Source organism: Zymoseptoria tritici, chromosome 3 (assembly GCF_000219625.1).
Source record: "Zymoseptoria tritici IPO323 chromosome 3, whole genome shotgun sequence".
Classification (NCBI taxonomy): domain Eukaryota; kingdom Fungi; phylum Ascomycota; class Dothideomycetes; order Mycosphaerellales; family Mycosphaerellaceae; genus Zymoseptoria; species Zymoseptoria tritici.
This window is the reverse complement of record NC_018216.1, coordinates 527,866-549,301: the sequence shown is the minus strand read 5'-3', so window position 1 is coordinate 549,301 and position 21,436 is coordinate 527,866. Positions and strand designations below refer to the sequence as shown.

General features: G+C 54.3%; 6 protein-coding genes across 6 annotated transcripts; 2 read left to right on the top strand and 4 right to left on the bottom strand.

The window, feature by feature from the left end:
* Positions 1–3,280: 3,280 nt before the first annotated feature.
* MYCGRDRAFT_108446 (fungal transcriptional regulatory protein) lies at positions 3,281–5,555 on the bottom strand (the record flags this gene model as incomplete). The annotated part of the gene is made up of 2 exons (XM_003853632.1): positions 3,281–5,393; positions 5,500–5,555. The coding sequence occupies 2 exons, from the start codon at positions 5,553–5,555 to the stop codon at positions 3,281–3,283; spliced, it is 2,169 nt and encodes a 722-aa protein (XP_003853680.1).
* Positions 5,556–6,233: 678 nt separating this feature from the next.
* On the bottom strand, positions 6,234–7,361 carry MYCGRDRAFT_37838 (uncharacterized protein; the record flags this gene model as incomplete). The annotated part of the gene is made up of 1 exon (XM_003853631.1): positions 6,234–7,361. One exon carries the CDS (start codon positions 7,359–7,361, stop codon positions 6,234–6,236), a length of 1,128 nt encoding a protein of 375 aa, XP_003853679.1.
* A 1,052-nt stretch (positions 7,362–8,413) lies between these two features.
* MYCGRDRAFT_39612 (topoisomerase-related protein) lies at positions 8,414–10,244 on the top strand (the record flags this gene model as incomplete). The annotated part of the gene is made up of 3 exons (XM_003854550.1): positions 8,414–8,839; positions 8,912–9,216; positions 9,281–10,244. Coding segments are annotated over 3 exons (1,695 nt in total), but the record flags the coding sequence as incomplete, so codon positions are not given.
* A 2,175-nt stretch (positions 10,245–12,419) lies between these two features.
* MYCGRDRAFT_91417 (uncharacterized protein) lies at positions 12,420–13,069 on the bottom strand (the record flags this gene model as incomplete). The annotated part of the gene is made up of 2 exons (XM_003853630.1): positions 12,420–12,639; positions 12,711–13,069. The coding sequence occupies 2 exons, from the start codon at positions 13,067–13,069 to the stop codon at positions 12,420–12,422; spliced, it is 579 nt and encodes a 192-aa protein (XP_003853678.1).
* A 2,446-nt stretch (positions 13,070–15,515) lies between these two features.
* Positions 15,516–18,717, bottom strand: MYCGRDRAFT_108445 (uncharacterized protein; the record flags this gene model as incomplete). Its single annotated transcript, XM_003853629.1, has 3 exons — positions 15,516–15,555; positions 16,311–16,332; positions 16,986–18,717. 3 exons carry the CDS (start codon positions 18,472–18,474, stop codon positions 15,516–15,518), a joined length of 1,551 nt encoding a protein of 516 aa, XP_003853677.1.
* Positions 18,713–21,376, top strand: MYCGRDRAFT_108444 (uncharacterized protein; the record flags this gene model as incomplete). Its single annotated transcript, XM_003854551.1, has 2 exons — positions 18,713–18,733; positions 19,176–21,376. 2 exons carry the CDS (start codon positions 18,713–18,715, stop codon positions 21,207–21,209), a joined length of 2,055 nt encoding a protein of 684 aa, XP_003854599.1.
* Between the last annotated feature and the right edge of the window lie 60 nt (positions 21,377–21,436).

Genomic DNA, 21,436 nt, shown 5'->3' with positions numbered 1-21,436 from the left:
ATTCTATCGATTAGAAAGACTAGCAAATACCGAACGCGGTCTATCTTCTATATCGTTAAGAAAGATCTACCTAGCCTACGTTACTATAATAGCAGACTACGGGGCCCCGGTTTAGTAGCAGTCGAAAAAGAGCATAAAACCTCTAGTATCTCTACAAAGTAAAGCTTGTAGAAAGATCCTAGGCGTTTTCCGTACCGCCCTAAACGTCCCGTCCGAAGTAGAGTCAAATCTCTTCCCCCTAGATCTACGCCTAGAGAGACAGTTAATTTTATACTCTCTACGCGCAGCAAAGCTACCCGAAAACTACCCTATAAGACTCGCTATCTAAAGCGCGCCTTCGGATACGCGAGAAGTCCGACACGAGGACTCGAGAGAGATACTTCCGCAAAAACGACAGAGAACATAGATACAACTACTCTGTTATCGACTCCGACAATACAAGCATTTCGTAGAACACGAGAGGGCTAACTACGCAAAAGACGATCTCTTTAGCGTCTAGAAAACCCGATACGAAATAGCAAGACAACGGGAGATTAATAAGATACCTAGGAATACAAATAGCTACCTTAGTCGATTTCTATAGAGCTCGCTAGGAAAACATAGAATAGGAGGAAGACGCGCTTTAACTAGTGCCTTCTATACTATCCTATTAGGACACGGATACCTAAAGTCCTATCTCTATCGCTTTAGACACGCAACGACGCTAGACTGCCCTTACGGACGACGAGAAATAGTAGAACACCTCGTATGTAGCTGCCCTATCTACGATGTATTTAGGCTACTACCGCTACGACAAGCACAATCTCTACTAGAAATAGTAGAAGATAAGGAACTCCGGAAACACCTTACTACCTTTCTCTCGGATATAAAGATTGCTTCTAGGTCCTAGCACCTAGCAAGAGGCGAAGACGAGACCGTCTAGCCTACACTCCTTTTACTTTTCCTTATTTGTCTTTCTTTAAAGTCCTTCGATACTAGCTTGCTACTATCCTAGGCACGGGTCTTTCCCTAAGGTTAAGAGATACGAGAGAACAACAATTGTACATAGATAGACTGCTGTCGCGAGACAGCCGTCCTACATAGTTATAGACTCCTACAGGACGTAAATGGAACAAACAAACAAACAAACAAACAAACAAACGTCGTCTCGTCCGCTAGCGCCTTACGCTTCTTCTTAGCTCGCGCTAATATAGTCGTAGACGACGAGGGGACCGGTGTTAAAGTATTAGACGGTATTAAGGATAATCGTCGACTACTCGGTATAGTAGCGGTAGGCGTACGTTATTAAGGACGTAGTAGTAGTAGTATAGAGTCGCCGTCGTTATTAAAGCGCTCGTCCTTACTAAAGTCCTTAGGCTTACCGATAGTATTAGTATTACTACCGCTCTCGGACTTACTACTAGCTTCTATACGCTACCGGTAACTCTTCTTCCCTTATCGTTATAACATATCCGCTCTAGCTAGTTATAAAGTAGCCTGCTCGTTGTTAGTAACCTTTATAGCCGCCGTACGAGTAGCCTTAGCTACCGCTTAAGCGCCCTTAAACTTAAGCTATTCCCTTATTACTAACGATATACCGGTCTCGTCTTCCTTACTAGTACTAGTACTAGCGGCCTTAAACTTTATAGTCTACCGCTCCTTAAGCTTCTTTAATACCTTCTATAGACTACCGTAGTCGACGCTAGTCTACTATAGAAACTATACCGTAAGGACTAGCTAGAAGCTATCGCTATAATACTCCTTAACCCTTATAGCTATCCTTATTAATATAAGCTCTTACTCCTCGGTTAAGCCCTTCTTCGAGACCTTCTTTACCGGCGGCTAGCTACTACTAAGGTTACTATAGGCTCCGGCGTCGGCGGCGGCGGTCGCTTAAGCTCTCGTTCGCTAGCTCTAGCTCTACTTACGGCGTAGTAGTAGTAGTACCGGCGTCTATAAAGGAGCCGGCGTCTATAAAGGGTCCGGTAAGGGCGGCGGCATCGTCTATTTAATTAATCGCTTAATAACTATACTACCGACCTTATATAGAGCCCTTAACTACGTAAGCTCCTTCTCGAGTACCTTTTACCGCTGTCGGTAAGTAGCCTCGCGAGCGGCGAGCTCTACTAGTAGTGTCGGCGATCCCTAGCCCTTATATAGTATCGTAGACTACGAGGCTCTTATACGAGGATTAATACTCTATACGGACTACATTTTAGCGGTATTGCTATATAAAGACTAGTAAGAGCGGTAAACGACGAGAGAACGCGCCCTCGCGTATATAAGAGCGTATCGTCCGGTTTACTAATATACTAAACTAAACAGGCAACAACTAAGCTATTTATAGCTACTAGTAGTGTAAGAATAGGCCGCTCTACCGGTAGAGCGGCCAATTTACCGACACTGCCAGTCCTTCCTATTTAAGACCTCACGTAACAGCCGCTATACCCTTCTTGGACGCTTGCGTGGCCTGGCAGTGTATACAGCAAGGCCCTGCAAAAAAGCTCTACTCCCCATTCACAGAGTACTATCGGAAACAACGATCCTTGCGATCTTATCCGGAACCCAAGCTGCCCCAAACACAAGTCCGGTGGATCTAGTCCTCCTGCTTTGCTAGTCCGTAGCGTCAGTGGCATTGCAGCATCTGCACCCGAAACTATTGGTGGTCACTCGGGCCCTTGCGACCTTATCGAGCACCCGCACGGATGCAAGCATCCCGATCCCAATCCTCCCGCAGTCGTCGTTCGCAGCGCAAGTGCCAACGCAGCACCTGCACCTGCACCTGCGCCCGATCCTCAGACGATCGGCAACGGAGAACCTTGCAATCTCAACAAGCCGGCGAATTGCAAACATCCCGATCCTCCCGCTTGAAGCCTTTGCGACGGCTAGTCAGGTGCAAATTTCCATACAATCAACCTTGTGGTGCTGCGGAGGAGCATTCAACTTGTCTGTCGCTCGACAGAGAATTTGGGAGGAAGGACAGAACACGCATAAGCCAAGAGGGACGCATGGCATGGCGGAGCATATTTCCCCAGCTTCGGAGCAGTCTGTATTGATAAGCGGATGCCGAGGAGATGTATCAGAGAGCGATGGAAGTCTTCGAACACACGTGCGTCTGAGCAACGGACGACATCGTCTCTTCCAGACTGCGGATCTGAGTCCTCCTCTTTGCGATCATGCATCTTGTTCGATTCAACAAATGTCATCTGTCGACGTCGAACATGGCGACTGCATGCTTTCAGTACGCCACTGGGAATCATGCTTGTCCTTTTCAGTTGGCAGACATGTCGCCCTCAGCGCTTTACGTCAAGTCAACTCCCTGCTGACACAACGCTGCCGCCAATCGATCGAATTCCACCCAATCAATCGCATCCAAATCGATGCCGACCACCGGATCTGGGGTCAGAATATTCCTGCCACCCGAGAAGTTCGGCGGGGTCGGTATCCTGCCGACTTCAATCGCGGGCATGATGTTCATCGCCGCAGGGGCTGGTCGTTGAGCGTAGCCGCTTCCCACGTAGCCAGTGGCGCTATTGTTATAGGCTCCACCAGGTACCCCTGACATCGGCTTGAACGGCGGACTGGGAAGTACATGTCGACTATACCGACCAGCGTGTATGATTGGCTTCTGATCGATCGGAGCAGAACTTTCTTTCTGATGCCGCTTCGCCGCATTCAGTAGTCCATGGATCCCATCCAGCAGTAAACTCTTTCGTTTTCCCAATTCCAAAGTCGGGATGATCACCTCGAACGCTTTCTTGATGAGAGCCCAAGCTCGACTCTGAATTTGTCCTGGTCGTGGGTATTTGATCTGCTTCAAGAGCGTGACGAGCGCGTACCATTGGAAATGCGCTTGCCAGTGCCAGCGCCAGGGTTGCACGGATGGTTCGAGCCAGAGGTCAAGTTGGATTTGGAGGAGGTCCATGGAGAGGATGAATGCGTTCTCGGAGCAGCCGTCTGCTGTTTCCCATTCGCGGTCGAGGTCTACGACGGGAATGCGGGCGATGAGGCGGAGTTTGGTGGCGAAGGTGCGGGCGGTGTTGATGCTGAGCCATTGAAGAGGGACAGTCGGATCGCAAGGGCCGAGGATTTCTTCCTGATACCGTCTCTCGATGCGCTGCATAACTTCGATCTTCTCCGACACTGGCATGTTGGCGTCGCGGAGATTGCGCCATGTTCCTTGTGGAGAAGCGATCCGTTGCAAACTGCGGGCGACGGAGCAAGACAGCACCCGAGCTTGCAGGTAGATCGACTCCGTAGGTCCACGACTGGGCTCAGGGAGGCGGGACATGGTGGGAAACAGATCGCTGTCGTTGAGGTTGGCGGGAAAGCCGGTTTCGAAGTCGATTCCCATAAGATCACCTTCTTGACCGACGATTTCCGCCATGCGGCCGTCGAAGTAGACGAGCGCCCACCACAGCCTACGACGCATCTCTGTCTCGAATGGGGCGAGGTTGAAAGATGTGCCGTCTCGGGCGAGACCAATTGTGCCAGCGACGCGAATAGCAAGGCCGAGAAGGGACCAGACTGTTTGGAAGTCCCCAATCGAGCGCAAGGCTGTGAGGTGTAGGACGAAGGCTTGCAGGACGAGGACGTCGGTTGTGGTGATGAACCCTGCTGCGGAGAGGGCCACTTCGGAGGCATGGCGATATTTGACCAGGATGTTCGCCCGCGTGTCTTGGAGGTCTCGCCGGCATTGTTCGTCGGAGAGAGAGACTGCGCTGATGAAGTAGACGGCTGACGCCATGGCTTGTTCATTACGACCGAGCGCTGGTCGGCCGATCTGGCCAAGGACGATGTGCTGTACTGATGGTGCGTGCGAGAGCTTCATCACCGGGTCGATGTTCGTGACATATGTCTGCCACAAATAGACGATGTGCGTCGGTGGTAGTGGCTGGACGGAGGTATTATGCGATGCGCCACCGCCAAACACGAAACTTCGCCCATCGGTCATGTCCTCTCCATTGGAGGTGTAGGATCCCGTCCGGGCGTTTGCCGCGTGTGAGTCGACCGAGTTCGATTGTTGATCAGTGGCAGTGCTGGGCCGCGGCGATTCGTCTCCAGCAGACTGGTCAGGAGCGATGGCACTCCAGAGGTGGTTATTTACATATCTTCCGTCAGACACCAGACGAGCAGTGTTGGTGGTCGCACTCGCCGCGGTACCGACAGTACTGCCGCACGACTCCGGGGAGGCATGGTCTTTGATGTTCACGGAAGCCGACTTGACATGACCAGCATGCGATCGATGTCCATCTGCGGAAGTCCGACCCGGCGAGTGTACATCCGAGCTAGCGGTGATGGTAGTTGGATTTCGTTTGGCTCGTTTTCGAGGGGGCGGAAAGACGCATTCGAGGCCAGACTTGGTGCAAGCTGTGCAAGGGTACGTTCGGGAACACTTGACTTTCCGGCGTTGACTGGGAACCGAGCATTAAGGATTAGTCTCGGGTGCATTGCATATAGAGTGTCTTCGATACCGAGACTGGGGGCATCTTCGGTAGCTGAGGGAGTGCTTATACATACCAGACCGCACAGCTGGGAGTGTGGTTGTCGCGCTTTGGCCCGCTGCTGTCGTCCATTTTCGTGCAAATTATGTTTCAGATGGAGACGGGCGTTCATCCGGTCTCCTCTGTCGACCTCACAATCATGGATACATCTTGATTCGTTGTCGCAGTATGGCAGCGATTCGGTTTCCAGCGGACATCCGACGTGCATGCATGAGTATAGGCGACCAAAGTTCGGCACCGATGGGAAATGCTGGCGGTTTTGATCCCACTACGATGGTAGCTCGCTGCTTAGTCAAACTCAAGTCATCCGAAGATTCGCCCGAAGATCTGCAGTGCTTTAGCATGAAAGTTAGATGCCTTCTGACGTGTTCAAGGGTCTCAACTCCGAAAATGCTCTGGGCGGTTGTAGTGTTTTCAATGAAGGCTTCTCATTGTGTGAGTCTCAGCCCGATTGTCGCTTCTTGAGTTGTCCTCGCTACCAGAATCTCAGAATTCGGACGAGTGGAGCGGACTCCAGTGCTACTAATGACGCTGCCCATCGGACCGAAGCCAAGTACTAAGCGACCAAGACGGCCTTGTTCTTGACCAGAGACTCCCACGAGGGATCGGCAGTCGTTCGTGCTATACGACGGAAGAAGTGGAAGCGTTTCAGGCTGGATATTGTGGTGCTGCATACCATACTACCGCCGTGCTGAAATTATTCTCGAAGTACACGTTTTGCTGCGATTCTGTCGATTTTCCTGATCAAGATCACTTCCTGTCCTGCTGCTTCTGGAACGCCTCGAACCCTGCCTGGATACTCCTCGCCAGGCTCTCCGCCCTGCCTTCCGCATCCTCGGCATAGTCGACGCCAGTAGGCCGCCAGCTGAACCAGCTCTCCGCTCGAGCACCCCCCGGAGCATCAAACAGCCCCATTGCGATGTCTGTGTAGTGTCTCCGGTCATCAGCATTGTAGAACAATGTCGCACCGCAATCGCCGCAGAAGTAGCGGTGAATTCCAAGTGAGGAAGTGTAGTGCTTCACCGTGCCAAACTCCATTGAGTGAGGCACGGGAGTTTTGCCTTCCGCGTCGAGGAAGATGTCGCAGGGAGGGACGAATGCCCAGCTGGTCACTTCCATACCCAAGGCGAGGCGGCAGGAGTTGCATACACAGAGCGAGCATAAGAACTTGGTACGGTTGTCTTGAAGCCAGTGCGTCTCGCTCTTGGGAGGTAGCTCGGACTCTGAACAGTCGTTGGGCGGGGTGGAAGGCCAGTACTTCTCAGTCAAAGCTGAGCGGGTCGAAGGACGGGCGATGTAGAATTGTGTGCCTTTGCATTTGCAGGAGCCATGCAACATGTCTTTTGAAGATGGTTCGGGCACAGCTCCTTGTTCTGCACCAGTCCAATCGAAAGGAAGCTGTTCGCCCTCGTGGTAGTTCGCCGGCCACCGTGCTAGAGTCTTGCCGTCTACGGACGGTAGAAAGGTAGCAAGCCCGCCGTCGATGGTGTCCCGAATCTGCATGTGTGCTCCGAACTCCACGATACCGTCCAGCTGCTCCAGACTCCCGGTAGCGATGATCCATAGGAACTTGCTCTCTTCATCCTCACCACTGATCCGATAGCGACCCATAGCTTGCGCGCCACAGGTCGGGCAAAAGTACACCGTGCCCCGCTGGGTGGGCTTGAACGTGCTGAGCTTTTCGAGCATTGGCTGGGACGGTTCAAACGAGCTAGGCAGGAATGCTGGAGTGGTTGCCAAAGCACCTGACACGTGGCGGCAGGTGGCGCAGTGACACATGTGGCCATAGAGTGGAAAGGCGGTAGATGGGAGGGTGATATCGTGGTTGAAGATGCCGCAGAGGCAGCTGGCTTTGACGGTCCTGGTTTCTTCTGCCATGCTTGTGTGGTTGGAGAGGGGAGGAATGGAGGCTGAAGGAGATCGAAGATTGGAGGAGATTTGGATGGACTTTATGAGTCTGGAATTGAGGTGAGATGTTCCTGCCGTGCTCCTTCCAATGCACTCACTTACCAAGCACGCATGAGCTGAACTGCACCTTAGACCTTATCTTGCTACGATACGATGGCCATTGATGTTGTTCAACGCTCAGTAGCAGACAGGACGATATCTCACACCAAGCGAGGGGATCCCGCAGATGGTTCATCTCCTGCAGCAATTTTCGTCGTAAGTTGAGGTATGTCGTTCGAAGGAAGCGGACACGGTGAAGGAGGGGAAGCTACGACCAATGCCAAGGCCGGGCCGATGCGTCATGCCGCATGCGGTGAGCCGTTCGTGTCGTGTTTTGAGAACTTTCAATTGATCAACTTCACTTTCGCGACAACACCACAACATTGCGCCGGGAACATTTCCTGCTCGCGCGCATCCGTCAAGTCCTGCCGATCCACCACCGGACGAGACCGAGGTACTGTCCAGACGATCAAGGCGTTTTTTTTTATCTACTCGCATCGCGCAGCTGCGCACAGCTTGAAATCGCTTTCATCTTGACCACCCATTTCCGACACCCTCGACCAACACAAACACTCATCGCCATCATGGGCGACCGCTACCGACCAGATGAGCGACGTGACTACCGCGATCACTACGACAGCTATCCACGCCGCGCCTCGCCTCCCCGTCGCACTCACGATAACAATGACAGCGGCTTTACCTTCCGCGGCGCCGCCAACGATAACCACGCACCGCCACCACCGCGCCGTGCCGAAGAGAACTTTTCCTTTCAGGCCGGCGGACCGCCAGCTCCTCGCTTCGAACCGAGCAATGCGCCACCGAATAAGAATCGCGACCGTCGCAATGATCGTGGACGCGGACGAGGACGAGGCCGTGGTCAATTTCGCGGCCGCGGAGGTCGTGGGTTCTTCCCAAGACCGGCGCACTCCCGAGACCTGCTCAGGAATAACGATCGTGCGACCACACCCGAGCTCATGGAGGGCATGAACGAAGGAGCAAAGTCACAATACATTGAATACGTCTCCAGCAGTGAGGACGATGCGGACGCCGCTAGTACCGGTGGTGATCTGGCAGACGATGCGCCACTTCATAAGCGCGCGAGGACTGGAGTCGATGCCGCTGCAGCAGACTCTGTGCCAAAGTGGTCCAATCCTGATCCTTACACTGTGTTGCCGCCCACCGACTTCAGTGTGGCGCCAAAGAAAGACATTGTGCAGACAATTCGCAAGGCAAAGGTTGAAGCTGCAGCTCAGAATGCTAGCACTAACGCGATAAAGGAAAATGCCGACTTCATCTCTTTCGATGATTTGCAGGAGGACGAGGAAGAAGAGGAGATCGAGCAAGACGACTACGAAGACATCCTGCAAGAGACACATCACCAAGCAGATCGCCCACACATGTCACCGCCAGTCGCTCAACCTGAAGCTCATGAACCACACGACAGCTCCCGATCCGAAGGCGAGATCGATGAGGATGGCGAGATGGCTGAACCTCCTGGTGTCGACCTTGGCTTCGCCATTACCCCCAAGTTTGGCAACGAACCATCCAGCAGTAGTACCTTTCCTCCACCTGCGCCTCCCAGTAACGTCGTCGAGGCTCTGCAGGACGAAGAGATGGACGATGCAGTGGTTGCCACTCGGCTCGTTGCCGGCACCAAGCGCAAGCGCCGGGACAAGCACAGCAACGACTCCGCCGGATACATCGTTGAGGAGTGGCAGGAAGATGGCACCAACCCAACGCCCTGGCACGAGGGCACCGGCACTTTCACAGCGTACGTTGGTCTCCAGTAAGTCATCTGACAAAAGTCATCTGACCTACCACACGTGTTGAAGCTAACAGATTTCAAGTAGGTTACACAAGGAGATACTCGCATTCTACAACTTTGTCCGACCGACTGACTACGAAGAGAGATGCCGCCTGGATCTCATTGCCCGAGTCGACCGGACTTTGAAGACTTGGAGGGGCAATCCTAACGAGGTTTCCATCAAGAGCTTCGGGTCATTTGCTTCGAACCTCTACCTACCCAACTCTGATATGGACCTAGTTGCCGTCTCAGAGAGCTACCTACAGGGTGGTCGTCAAGTCTTCTGTCAGAGCAAGAATCAGATGCGACAGCTTCAATTCTACTTGGAACGCTCTGGAATTGCTGCTCACGGCACGGTGACGGGCATCCTAGGAGCCAAGGTTCCGATCATCAAGTTCATTGATGCGAAGACGGGTCTGAAGGTGGACATCTCTTTCGAGAATGATTCGGGTCTCCGGGCGATTGAGACGTTCGAGGCCTGGAAAGAGCAATTTCCCGAAATGCCTGTCCTTGTCACGATCATCAAGCAATTCCTTCTCATGCGTAATATGAATGAGGTCCACACCGGTGGCATTGGAGGTTTCACCATCATCTGCTTGGTTGTCAGCATGCTGCAGCTGAAGCCGCCGAGCGATCGTGCAATGAGCGATATCGAAGGTCGCTACGGCGAGCTCCTACTCAACTTCCTCGACCTGTACGGTAACAAGTTTATTCTTGGCAACGTTGGCATCGAGTTGAACCCTCCTCGGTATATGGACAAGTACACCTACCGCGGTCGCGCCAAGATCAACGCTACAGGCCTTACCATTATCGACCCCAACCGTCCGGAGAACGACATCTCTGGTGGCTCGAAAAGAGTTGGCGAAATCTTCGGATTCTTCCGAAGTGCTCTGTCGTTGATTCAGAAGCGCCTTCACCAGTTCAGCAAGGACAAGGATCCCGAGACCAGCATCTTGGGATGCATCCTCGGTGGCAGCTACACTTCGTTCTTTTCTCAGCGTGATCGCCTCTTGATCGCCGCGAGAGACATCAAGCCTGGTCGTGACGAGCGCGGACCCCCAGCACGCGAAGAGCGCGAACCTCCACCACGAGACTCGTACCAGCGTGAACCGTCTCCCTACGCGCGTGGTGACCGTCATGCCGAGCTGCGCCGTAGGGATGCTCGCTACGAAACTGGCTATGAAGCTGAAAACTCCTACCGCCCAGCACGCAACGTCTCACGAGATTACCACGAGCGCGACAACGAAGATCTATACCAGGATCGCGATCCCTATCGATCGAACCGTCGGTCGCGCAGCCCGCCACCTTGGCAGAGGCCGCAGCACAACAACGCTCCATTGCCACCATCCTACATGCAGCAGCAGATGTACCCTCGCGGCCAAGGGCGTCCTCCGCAAGGACCACCGCGCGGTCAGCAGCATGGCTACAACAACGTCTCGCCACCGAATTATAACCACGTCCCACCTCCAATGCAGCATGCACTTCCGCAGCGACTCCCGTCTGGCGTGAACCCCGGCAACACTGGCTACCATGGTAGCGGATATAACCAAGGGTATGCTCTCACTCCTTCGTACGAACAATGCAGGTTATGGGCATGGGATCGTTACTATCAGAACCAGGCTCGTTCTCAGAACGGGACTTACACACCTGGTCAAACATGGTACTCATACCAGGCCCATTCACAGAATGGGAGTCACACACCTGGTCATTCATCGTACTACGCGAACCAGGCTCGTTCTCAGAACGGGAACCATCCTCCTGGTGACCCAACATGGACAGCGCAGCTCGCGGCAACCCCTCCACCGCGAGATGAGCATCCGCCGCCACCTCCACCTCCTTCTGACGACATTCCTCCTCCCCCACCGCCAGACCCTGTCCCCTCATGGGTGCCAGGGGCTTGAGTGTAGTGGTGTTTAAGATTTGTACTGACCCTCGAACAGGGATTCTCTGCCACGTCCATTGCCCGCTGCCTCCGGATCCCATTCCCGTAAGAAGGGAAAGAATAAGAAGCAGAAGACCAGTGGACTACAAGGGAATCCCATCGACTTGACCTGATCTAGCCATTGCCGGAGTGCGGGAATGCGGGAGCTGGACTGAGGAAAACAACGAGACCCCGAAGAGCGCTGCCCATCGACTGACCTGACCTGGCCTTTACTGGTGTCTGGACCTGGAACGAGGAAGATCTGGGAGGATTGACGAGGTCTACGGCTTACGAATCACGGGTTTCGGGAAGGGGTGAACGATGCATGCGCATGCGTGATTATGTTTGTGGTTTTTCTTTCTTTGCTTTGCTTGTGCTTTTGACACGGCATGATACCCATGTACTATTAGGATCGCCAAAAGTTGACATGATCACAGGACGACGGCGCCGCGCGGGGCACAGACTATGACAACGGAACAGACACGACGAACGGGGAGACATGTGACGAGACTGAGGGATTGCGAGGAACTTCTGTCTGCTTGTTGCGCGCACGCATGCGCGAGATCCGGCGCCGTCTGTCCTCCTGGTTTCTTCTTCTTTGTTGTACTTTTTCCTTCTTCTTCTTTGGTCGTCCAATGTGCGTGTCAGTCATCATGACTCGGGTACTCACTGATCACAACAACTTCATATGGGCACACTGACTACTAGGCACGACGACACCAAAACACAGAGGAAACTGGGGCTTTGAAGGGATCACGGGGGCTCGGGCATCACAACCCTTCGAACTTGAAACAGAAACACAGTGGAAACAATGATCATCTCGATCACCACAGCCGAAGCTACACTTCGTTGAAGGAACGGCTATCTATGGCTCATCTCCCCACGAGGGAACTTTTCTCATCGTCTCTTCCGCATCAAAGCGGAGTGGCGGAGAGGAAGGACGACCCAGATAACCCAAATACCAAATTTCTCCTGCACGCAAGGCTAAAATGCCTCTCCCCATGTGAGGCCTTCTCTCGTTTGGGTTTGGTCGTGGGCGAGTGAGGAGTTTAGTGCTTGCCGCCGCTTCGTGGCGAGACGCAGGATTTGGAGGGACTCCAGGCGGGTTGTGGGCGCGGTTGCCGTTACGGTCGGCGAGGGAAGCGGTGGAGAGGAGGGTGGGGTAGCGGAGCAGAGAGGTGCGCTCACTTCCGCGTCGGGGTGAAGCGGCGTTCGAGGGAGCATTGCTATCGATTGGGAGAGATCTGCTGATTGCCCGGAAGCTTTAGGCGCGAGGCGAGGCAAGGCGAGCTGAGCCGGCGACGGCTTCCGAAGCGCCGGAGGCACTCGGGGCTGTGCCGGGGCGATGGACGGCGCGATCGAGAGATGGAGGGTCGGAAGGGCTGGAGAGAGGCGAGGAGATGGCAGCCGAAGGTATGGTCTGGGGTGGAGGCGGGTTGCGGGGTATGGGCGAAGCGCGGGAGGGTGGCTGCTCAAAGGGATTGCTATATTGAAGGAGTGGTTAGAGGACTCCGAGGGGAGTCTGGGCTGATCTGATTCGATCAAGAATATGTACCGGTTGTGTCGGAACGGAGAGGGCGGAGACATCTCGACGATGCTGTTACGACTTGTCAGTACATTCTCGGGTCGGAAACTTCGGTCGTCTGCGATGAGAGCGAAGGATGGGATGGAATGCGCACCTTCTTCACGCCAATGGCGTCTCATCGCTCTCTTCCGCCACGCCACAAGTGCGAAACAAAACAGGAACCATGCGCTCAGCGCCGAGATGGCGGTCCAGAAGATTGAGGCGGGAGCCGAGGAGGGGAAGGAGAGGAGGACGAGGATCGCGCAGGCGAGAGATGTCAATGAGAGGAGGAGGAAGATGAAGAGGAGGATGAGGCTTGATAGCCAGGGAGGCGAGGCGGTGGAAGTCATGGTTGTTGTGTTGGGGGTAGGGAGGATGGAGTTATTAGTGAGAGAAGAGACGGAAGAGAGATGAGTTATGATTTATGTGAAGGGTGGATCGAGTTCTGATGCGAAGGATTCCTTACCATTGTCGGAGGCCTTTTCGTTCCTATTGTGGGAATTTGGATGTCAATGAGTTTTGCGATTGTACGCGGGACTTTGCGTTTCTAGAAATCCGAGGTGAATCAACGCCGCAGCTTGAAGTCGTCTCTTTTAATCCAAAGAAACATGTTAATGGCACCGCCGATTGAATTGCTTGCAGGACTGGCTATGGATGTCAACACTGAGTTAGTCGAGCTGAACATTGTAAGAGCAAGGAGGAAACATAAGAGACCGTCAGACTCGTGCGGTAAAATTCTGATACAAATCGGTCTTTAGCACTGTTGGTCGCAGTTAGGCCGTGCCGACCGAAGCTGCGGCTACGACATCGACGACTAGCCGACCACGACGAACAGCGTCGCGAAAATTGTCATTTTGAGCAAACATCGAGCTCGACATAAGGGATACAATTTGAAGATCCTCCAGGCTTCTGTGGTGTACTGGGCAATTCAAAGCGCAATTTCAAAGTGTCTCGTGCGGTTCGTAAATAAGCTTTGCTTAGCGTCGCAAAGCCGACTCCGAGTGAATGAAAAACGCCGAGCGCAGCCGGAGCTTTGGAAGCTTTCTCGCAGACAATAATGCTACCGCCATTTTCGCGCAAGAGCTAAGTGACTATTTGATTCTCTGGCTTGTCAGAAGAAATATAATCGATTCCGATAGACGTCGAGGTGCAAACCGTAGCCCACGTCATCGACACAAGCAACAAATCCGGTCTGCTACTCAGAATATGGACATAGATTCATGTGAATAAAACATTGCAATTCTTGGCTGTTGCCTTGATCCACCGAGTACGGCGCCTATGTATCAATGGAATCCATCTTTAGTGGCCTTCTGCCCTGTCATGTGTTGTCCTGCCGTCCTCTCCCAAGTCCCGCCAAGAAAATCACGAGCTCGGCCAAACATCGGAGCAGATGAAGTTGACATATATATTTTGCAAAGTTTCTCCGTCATCCAATCAAGCAAAACCGCCCATTTGGCCGCTTCGCAAGAACTCGGGCTTGTAGTAATATAACGAAATGGAAAGGTTTTCTGGACTCGTGTTGTGATGGTAAGAGTTTCTTTTGCTGTTGCAACATATTCGTCCAGCATGACGAGAACTCATTTTTTGTTCGGGCTGGATGGAACGTGATCCCAAATGTGTCCGTTATTGCGGTATTGTGTTTTGCTTCGGTGCGCTGTTGTTTTTGCTCCGTTTCGTTGACGGCTCAGGTCGCGGGTTCGAGCGCGACCCGAAGCTGGCTGAGATTGAGCTTTTGACGCCGGCAGGTCGTGGTTAGTGCGGGGTGCTTGGGCGTGTGGGCAAAAAGAACGAAGGCAGGAGATACCTGCCTGATCTAGTCCGACCATAAGTCCGACCATAAGTGCACTGCAGTGGCGTGAAGTGTGCTGCTTCCTTACAGCTCCCGCTGAGCTTTAGGAGCGTGCGGCTTCTGGTATCCAAGAGCACTCCTTCTCAGCCTGCTTCCTCTGCGGGTCGCATGTCATCATAATCATCGCGAATGCTCAAGCATGCGCCGATCCGCGCCACGAGAAGCCCATCAACAACGCCATCCTTGATCAAGGACAAGCACCACCCTAAGACGCTTTTTCGCTCAAGCAAGAGACCAATACGATCATCAACAGAGGACGAGCAAATCTCGGCAGCTCTCTCGACATGGGCTAGATGTGCCTTGTCGACCCCGAACGAGTCTGCACGTCACCTTCAAGCCCTACCTCACACGCTGCGCTTTCCCACACTACCACAGCGAGCCGGACCACCAGGAACGTCGGCGTTTGACATGTCAACGCAAAGCGGCAGCCTGGTGAAAAGCTCGCCGCACCGCCGCTAGTCCTCGCGCGTAGACGCAAGAGTTATGCCCGCCAGTATTGCGGAGACGTGTCCGGCCCTTTCAGAGACTAAGAGGGCAAATGGCAGCGAAGCAAACACCCGCATTCGCTGCAGGACAAACGACCCGCCGAGTTCACGGATAATGATGTGCGGCCTATACGTCAATGGCATCCGTGAGCATCGACGTCGTGACAGACCGCTCCGAGCCCGACCAGAAGCGCAGCAAGAAGATTCACCACGCGCACTGAAGAGGCCGCGCACCACTCTGTCGACAGATCCTGTTCATCCTTCCTCCCTGTCCCAGCTCGAACGCGCTGCCCCTCACCCGATGGTCGCATGGAAAATGATGATGATCCTACCTTCTTCCTACATGCAGGCGAGTCTCTTCACTGTCGTTTCACCTCACGAGAGTCTACACATCCACGTGTATATCCTCGAGTGCCCTCAAATCTCCAAGACCCATCAAGCGATCAGCGCACAGATCCATCGCTATGTTGAGATCATGACACTGTCCGCGAAGACGATGGACCTGGAAACTAGTTCATCCAGATCAAGACTCTCATCTCCAACTGGTGGAGAGGCGACTCTAGGGGCTTTAGAAGACGAGCACCTACGCGCGGGACTAGCGCTCGGTTCACGCTAGGGAGTATTTCGTCACTTCGAGATCGAGCTCTGGGGTGTAGCTACTGACTATGCTTATCGCAACTCCTACAGCTCTTCAAGAACTATCCAAATGGGAGAGAGGTAGGAAAGTAGGGCAAACTATCGTGTTCGCTGTAGAATCGGGAGGACGTTTCACTTCTCCTTTCGCGTCTCTGGGGTATAGTCGAGGATCACAGCCGGTGGGAATATTCTTCAACCGTGGGCACCGGCACCACCACCACCACAATGAGGGTGCGGGGCAGCCATTCCCACCCAGCACAAGCGTGGTGGTGGGTGGGGTCTGCGGCATGCGTTGCTTGGGGCGAGCGCTCAAAGGGATTGAGGGCAGATTGTGGTGGCGAAGTAGCTGCTTTACGGGCGACGAGTCGAGTGAAGTGAAATATCATGTTCGCAGCAACAAACGGCGGGGCATCCCCGACTTGCACTACAGGGCCCAACATCGACGCGGCTGGAGAAACCTCACATTCGAGAACACCACCACCGCCACCAGGGGCTTTGCTCAGAGCAACTGCTGCGCAAGCTGATGGAGGCACTCGCGTGCCTCGCGTACAAACCAACCACTGGCCTCGTATATCGTCACGTCTCAGCCTTTCTGCCAATATGTAACACTATGCGACACACTGTTCACTTCCCTCGTTCCACCCTAGAGGTGGATTTCGTATGCCATTCGCTGTCGCGTGACTTGCGTGACTCCCGTGACTCCCGTTCCTTGCTTGGTGAGGCTAAACATCAAAGGGTATAACGGTCAGCGATGTTCGGACCCCACAGCAATACAGACTTGAGACCTGCAACAGGCCGGGCCGAGACAGTCTCAGGCGCCGCGATGATTGGAATTGCGGGGCTTAGGAGGGTCTGTCGTAGACTCGCTTAAGGACAAAGATTTGGGGGGCGCGGGGGTGGTGGAGCTGCTAGAGGCGCTCGACGTGATTTGCTGTTAAGAGGTAAGAGAGGGAGGAGAGGAAGTGCTGGCGAGAAGGACGGTGTTGAGGTGAGACTAGCGAGCGTCCATTGTAGCTGCGTAGGAAGAGGGGGAGGAGTGGCGAAGAAAAAAGCACATAGCAGTGAAAACGGGTTCAAACAGCGGGTGAGAAAGGGAAGGGCCTCGAGCGAAAGGAATTGGATGTGCTGAGATGAAGGGACAGATCGGGTATACGATGTATATACATATCAAACAACATCCAACACCTTCCTGCGACCGGACCGCTTCAAACTAGCACGCAACGGCAAAGCCCCAAAACTTGCTCTACAATTTCGCAAAAGCCGGTGGTACTTTCCCATTCATCTCCACCAGCGTACTCTTATTCTGCACCCAATTCTCCAACCCCTTTCGTCCATTCTCCACCCCCAACCCACTCAGTTTCCATCCACCCACCGGCATCTCCGCCGGACTTTCACCCCACGTGTTGATCCATGTGATGCCCGCTTCTAGCTTTGCGATGATTTTATGCGCCAAGTCGATGTCCTTGGTGAATATCCCCGCCGCGAGACCCATGCGAGTATTGTTCGCGCGGGCGATGAGAGGGGCCAGCCATGTGGGATCCTGGCCAAGTGTGGGAGGGGAGGTTGTGCTGTCGGAGTAAGGAAGGATACACATCACCGGTCCGAAAATCTCGTCGGTGGCGATGAGCATTTCATCGGTGCAGTTTGTGAAGACGGTGGGTTTGGTCCAGAAGCCGTCTTTACTCGCGCCGGCTGGTAGGTTATCGGGAAGTCCAAGCCCGCCGGCGAGGAGTTTTGCGCCGTCAACTTTGATGCCGTGGGATATGTACTGCTGTACCTTTGCATGGTGGACTTTGGAGACGAGTGGGCCGAAATTGGTGTTTGGATCGAAGAGGTCGCCGGGTCGGATGTTTTTCATTTCTTCGAGCAAGCGCTTCTCGAAAGCGGGGAGGAGGGATTGCGGGACGAAGACTCTTGTGCCGTTCGTGCAGACTTGTCCGGTGGAGAAGAAGTTCGCGAGCAGAGCGGCTTGCACGGCGTTTTCGAGGTCGGCGTCGGGGAGGATGATGCAGGGGGATTTCCCGCCGAGTTCCATGGTGACGTATTTCATCCCTGCTGCGGCAGAGGAGGCGACTTTGGCGCCTGTGCTGACTTGGCCGGTGAAGCTGACCTTTTGGATTGCTGGGTGGGAGGTGAGCATGGCGCCCACATCTCCGGCACCTTGGACGACGTTGAAGACTCCTGGAGGTACGCCAGCGGCGGTGTAGATTTCAGCGAGCCGGAGGGCGTGGAGAGGGGTGAATTCGGACGGTTTGTAGACCATTGTGTTACCCGCGGCGAGGCAAGGTGCGGACTTCCACAGGGCGATTTGGATGGGATAGTTCCAGGCTCCGATGCCTGCGCAGACGCCGAGCGGGGACTTGGTGGTGTATATCCAAGCGTCGGGGCGATGGTGAGTGGTTTCGCCGTTCAGACCGCCGGATGCAATGAGGTTGGCGTAGTATTCGAGAACGTCGGCGCCCGTGACGACGTCGACGGTTGAGGTTTCGGAAAAGGCTTTGCCGGTGTCGTGGGTTTCGATGGTGGCGAGGGAGTCGTTTTCTTGTCGGAGGAGAGCGACGGCTTTGAGGAGGATGCGGGAACGTTCCATGGGGGAGAGGGCGGACCAGACGGGGAAGGCATGTTGGGCGGATTTGACGGCGGCGTCGATGGAGGATTTGTCGGCTTTGCAGATTGTGGCGATGGGAGTGTTGGTGGAGGGGTCGATGGATTGGAATGTTGAGGAGGTGGGTTGTCGTTTGCCGGCGTAGTAGAGGGGTTGGAGGTCGTATTTTGGGGGAGACATGGTGGAGGAGTGGTCGTGAGGGAAGCCTGTAATAGGATTTGGAGTGGCCTGGCGGATGTGAATTGCCTAAGTGCCGGCCTCAGTACTGATTTCTCCTGAGGTCGGGCAAACGTAGAGGACGAGGCTCTGTCGATAAAAGTCGGCTAGAGACGGCGAAGATGCCGATGAAGAACAGTGACGGTAGGGGTGTGGTGAAGTGAAAGACGGAGAGCCAGGCTAAGAGCTAGCGTTTGGCTGAATGGAGAAGCAGCAGCCGATAGTACGACCGAGGGGAGGAAGGAGCGATAGAGGATGGTGTGATGAGATGGCAAAGAAAGGTGAAGTGAAGTGGGCGAGGTTGGTGGAAGGATTCATGACAGAAGTCGAGGTGCAGGATGAGCTAGGACTAGGACTAGAGCCGTTCATGCAGGGCTGGGCGGGGCAAAGAGGAAAAGCTATGACGGGTCTTTTGCTTGGCTATGAATCTGTGGATCGCGAATGCAGGAGCGACGAGATGCGGTGGAGGAGTACTATTCTAGCGAGATGCGATTCCAGTGCTTGATCTTGCCGGGAGACGGGAACAAGATTCCATGTTACAACAGACCCGATAGCAAACATTGAATGCACGACCACCACATACCCCTCCTTCAATTGAGTTTCCGGTGGCTGCATTGGCCAGAAGTCGTGAGACAACGACATCGACGACGTCGAATACTTTGCAGGCCTGGCCGTACGACAAGGCGATGAAACCACGAGAGCGTTATGACACGGACGGACTAACTCGACGATTCTCTTCAATTGATGAGAAACGACGGGCGGCAAGCATCGGATGTAGAAAATCTCGTAGAAAGAAACCGCCCTATGCTAGCGTGTTCGATCTCGAGGTGGAGTCGACGCACGTTTTTGGCACGAGCCGAATGGAAGCTTTTTTGCTACTTATCGATAGCGGGAGTCCGGGAGTCCTGGTCAGCCCCGAGCACCGTATCTCTTACTTCTACTTCTACTCCCTCTCACTCTCACTCTCTATCCTCCTCTTTGACATCCATCTCTCGCTTTCACGATTGCGTGAATACACATCCCTCTCCACCCTCACTGCCACACCCACAACAACATCGTTCTCACCCACCATGACGACCAACGAACTCCCCACCTCCGACCTCAACTCCTACGACTTCCTCATCGTAGGAGGAGGCACCGCCGGCTGCGTCGTCGCCGCCCGTCTCGCCGAATATCTCCCCACCAAGCGGATCCTCCTCATCGAGGGCGGTCCTTCCGATTACAACGACGACCGCGTCCTTCTCCTCAAAGATTGGCTATCCCTCCTCGGAGGCGAGCTCGACTACGACTACCCCACCACCGAACAACCCCACGGCAATTCACACATTCGCCATTCGCGAGCAAAAGTACTAGGAGGCTGCTCCTCACACAACACCCTCATCTCCTTCCGTCCGTTTGAATACGACTGCAAGCGATGGGTGGCCCAGGGCTGTGAAGGATGGGACTTTTCCACCTTCACTCGTCTGCTAGATGGCATTCGTAACACGGTACAGCCCGTCCACGCCCGTCACCGCAATCAGCTCTGCAAAGACTGGGTCAACTCCGGCTCGGAAGCCCTCAAGATTCCGGTGGTCAGCGACTACAACCAAGAGATCCGTTCCACCGGCGCCCTCCACCCCGGCATCGGCTTCCTCTCCATCTCCTACAACCCCGACGATGGCCACCGCTCTTCCGCTTCCGTCGCTTACATCCACCCCATCCTCCGCGGCGATGAGTCCCGTCCCAACCTCACCATCTTGACCAACGCCTGGGTCGGCAAAATCAACACGTCCGGCACCAAAGTCCTCGGCGTGGACGTCACCCTGCAATCCGGCTCCACCCACACCCTCACCGCCAAATGCGAAACCATCCTCTGCGCCGGCGCAGTCGACACTCCTCGTCTGATGATGCTCTCCGGTCTCGGCCCGAAATCCCACCTCGAATCCCTCTCCATCCCAGTGGTCAAAGACATCCCCGGCGTAGGCGAAAACCTCCTCGATCACCCAGAATCCATCATCCTCTGGGAACTCAACAAACCCGTCCCTCAAAACCAAACCGTCATGGACTCTGATGCGGCCATGTTCATTCGTCGCCAACGGCCCAACGCCAACCACGACGACGGGGAGATCATCGACATCATGGCTCATTGCTACCAAGTCCCATTCGTCTACAACACTGAACGACTCGGCTACGACGTCCCCGTCGACGCCTTTTGCGTGACGCCCAACATTCCCCGTCCGCGATCGAGGGGTAAACTCTACCTCGTCAGCAACGACCCCAAAGTCAAACCCGCCCTCGACTTCCGCTACTTCTCCGATCCAGAAGGCTACGACGCCGCCACTATCGTCGAGGGCCTCAAAGCCGCGCGCGAAATCGCCCAGACCGCGCCCTTTAAAGACTGGATCAAGCGTGAAATCGCCCCCGGACCCGCCATCACGAGTGACGAGGACCTCTCCGAGTACGGCCGTAGAGTGGCCCACACGGTATACCACCCGGCCGGCACGACGAAGATGGGAGACGTCAAGACGAACCACATGGCGGTTGTGGATCCGGAGTTGAAGATTCGAGGACTACAGAATGTGAGGATTGCGGACGCGGGTGTTTTCCCGGAGATGCCGAGTGTGAATCCCATGTTGACGGTGTTGGCGATTGGGGAGAGGTGTGCGGAGATTGTCGCCGGGACTTGGGGGTGGAGTGGGCATGGCAAGGCGAGGCTATGAGGGAATGGGTATGTTGTGTGGCATAGGGAGTGGCGACTTCAACATGGAGCTACGAGGAATTGGATGCGAATCTGGAGTTTGGGACATGGGACTTGTGAGACGCCCGGATCAACGGCCAGGTAAGAACAAAAAATGAGAAAGGAAGGAAGGACGGCAAGTCAGGTCATATATATATACTAGGCGCGGCGCACTTTTGTGTATATGCGAACGAGATACCCTCTCTTTTT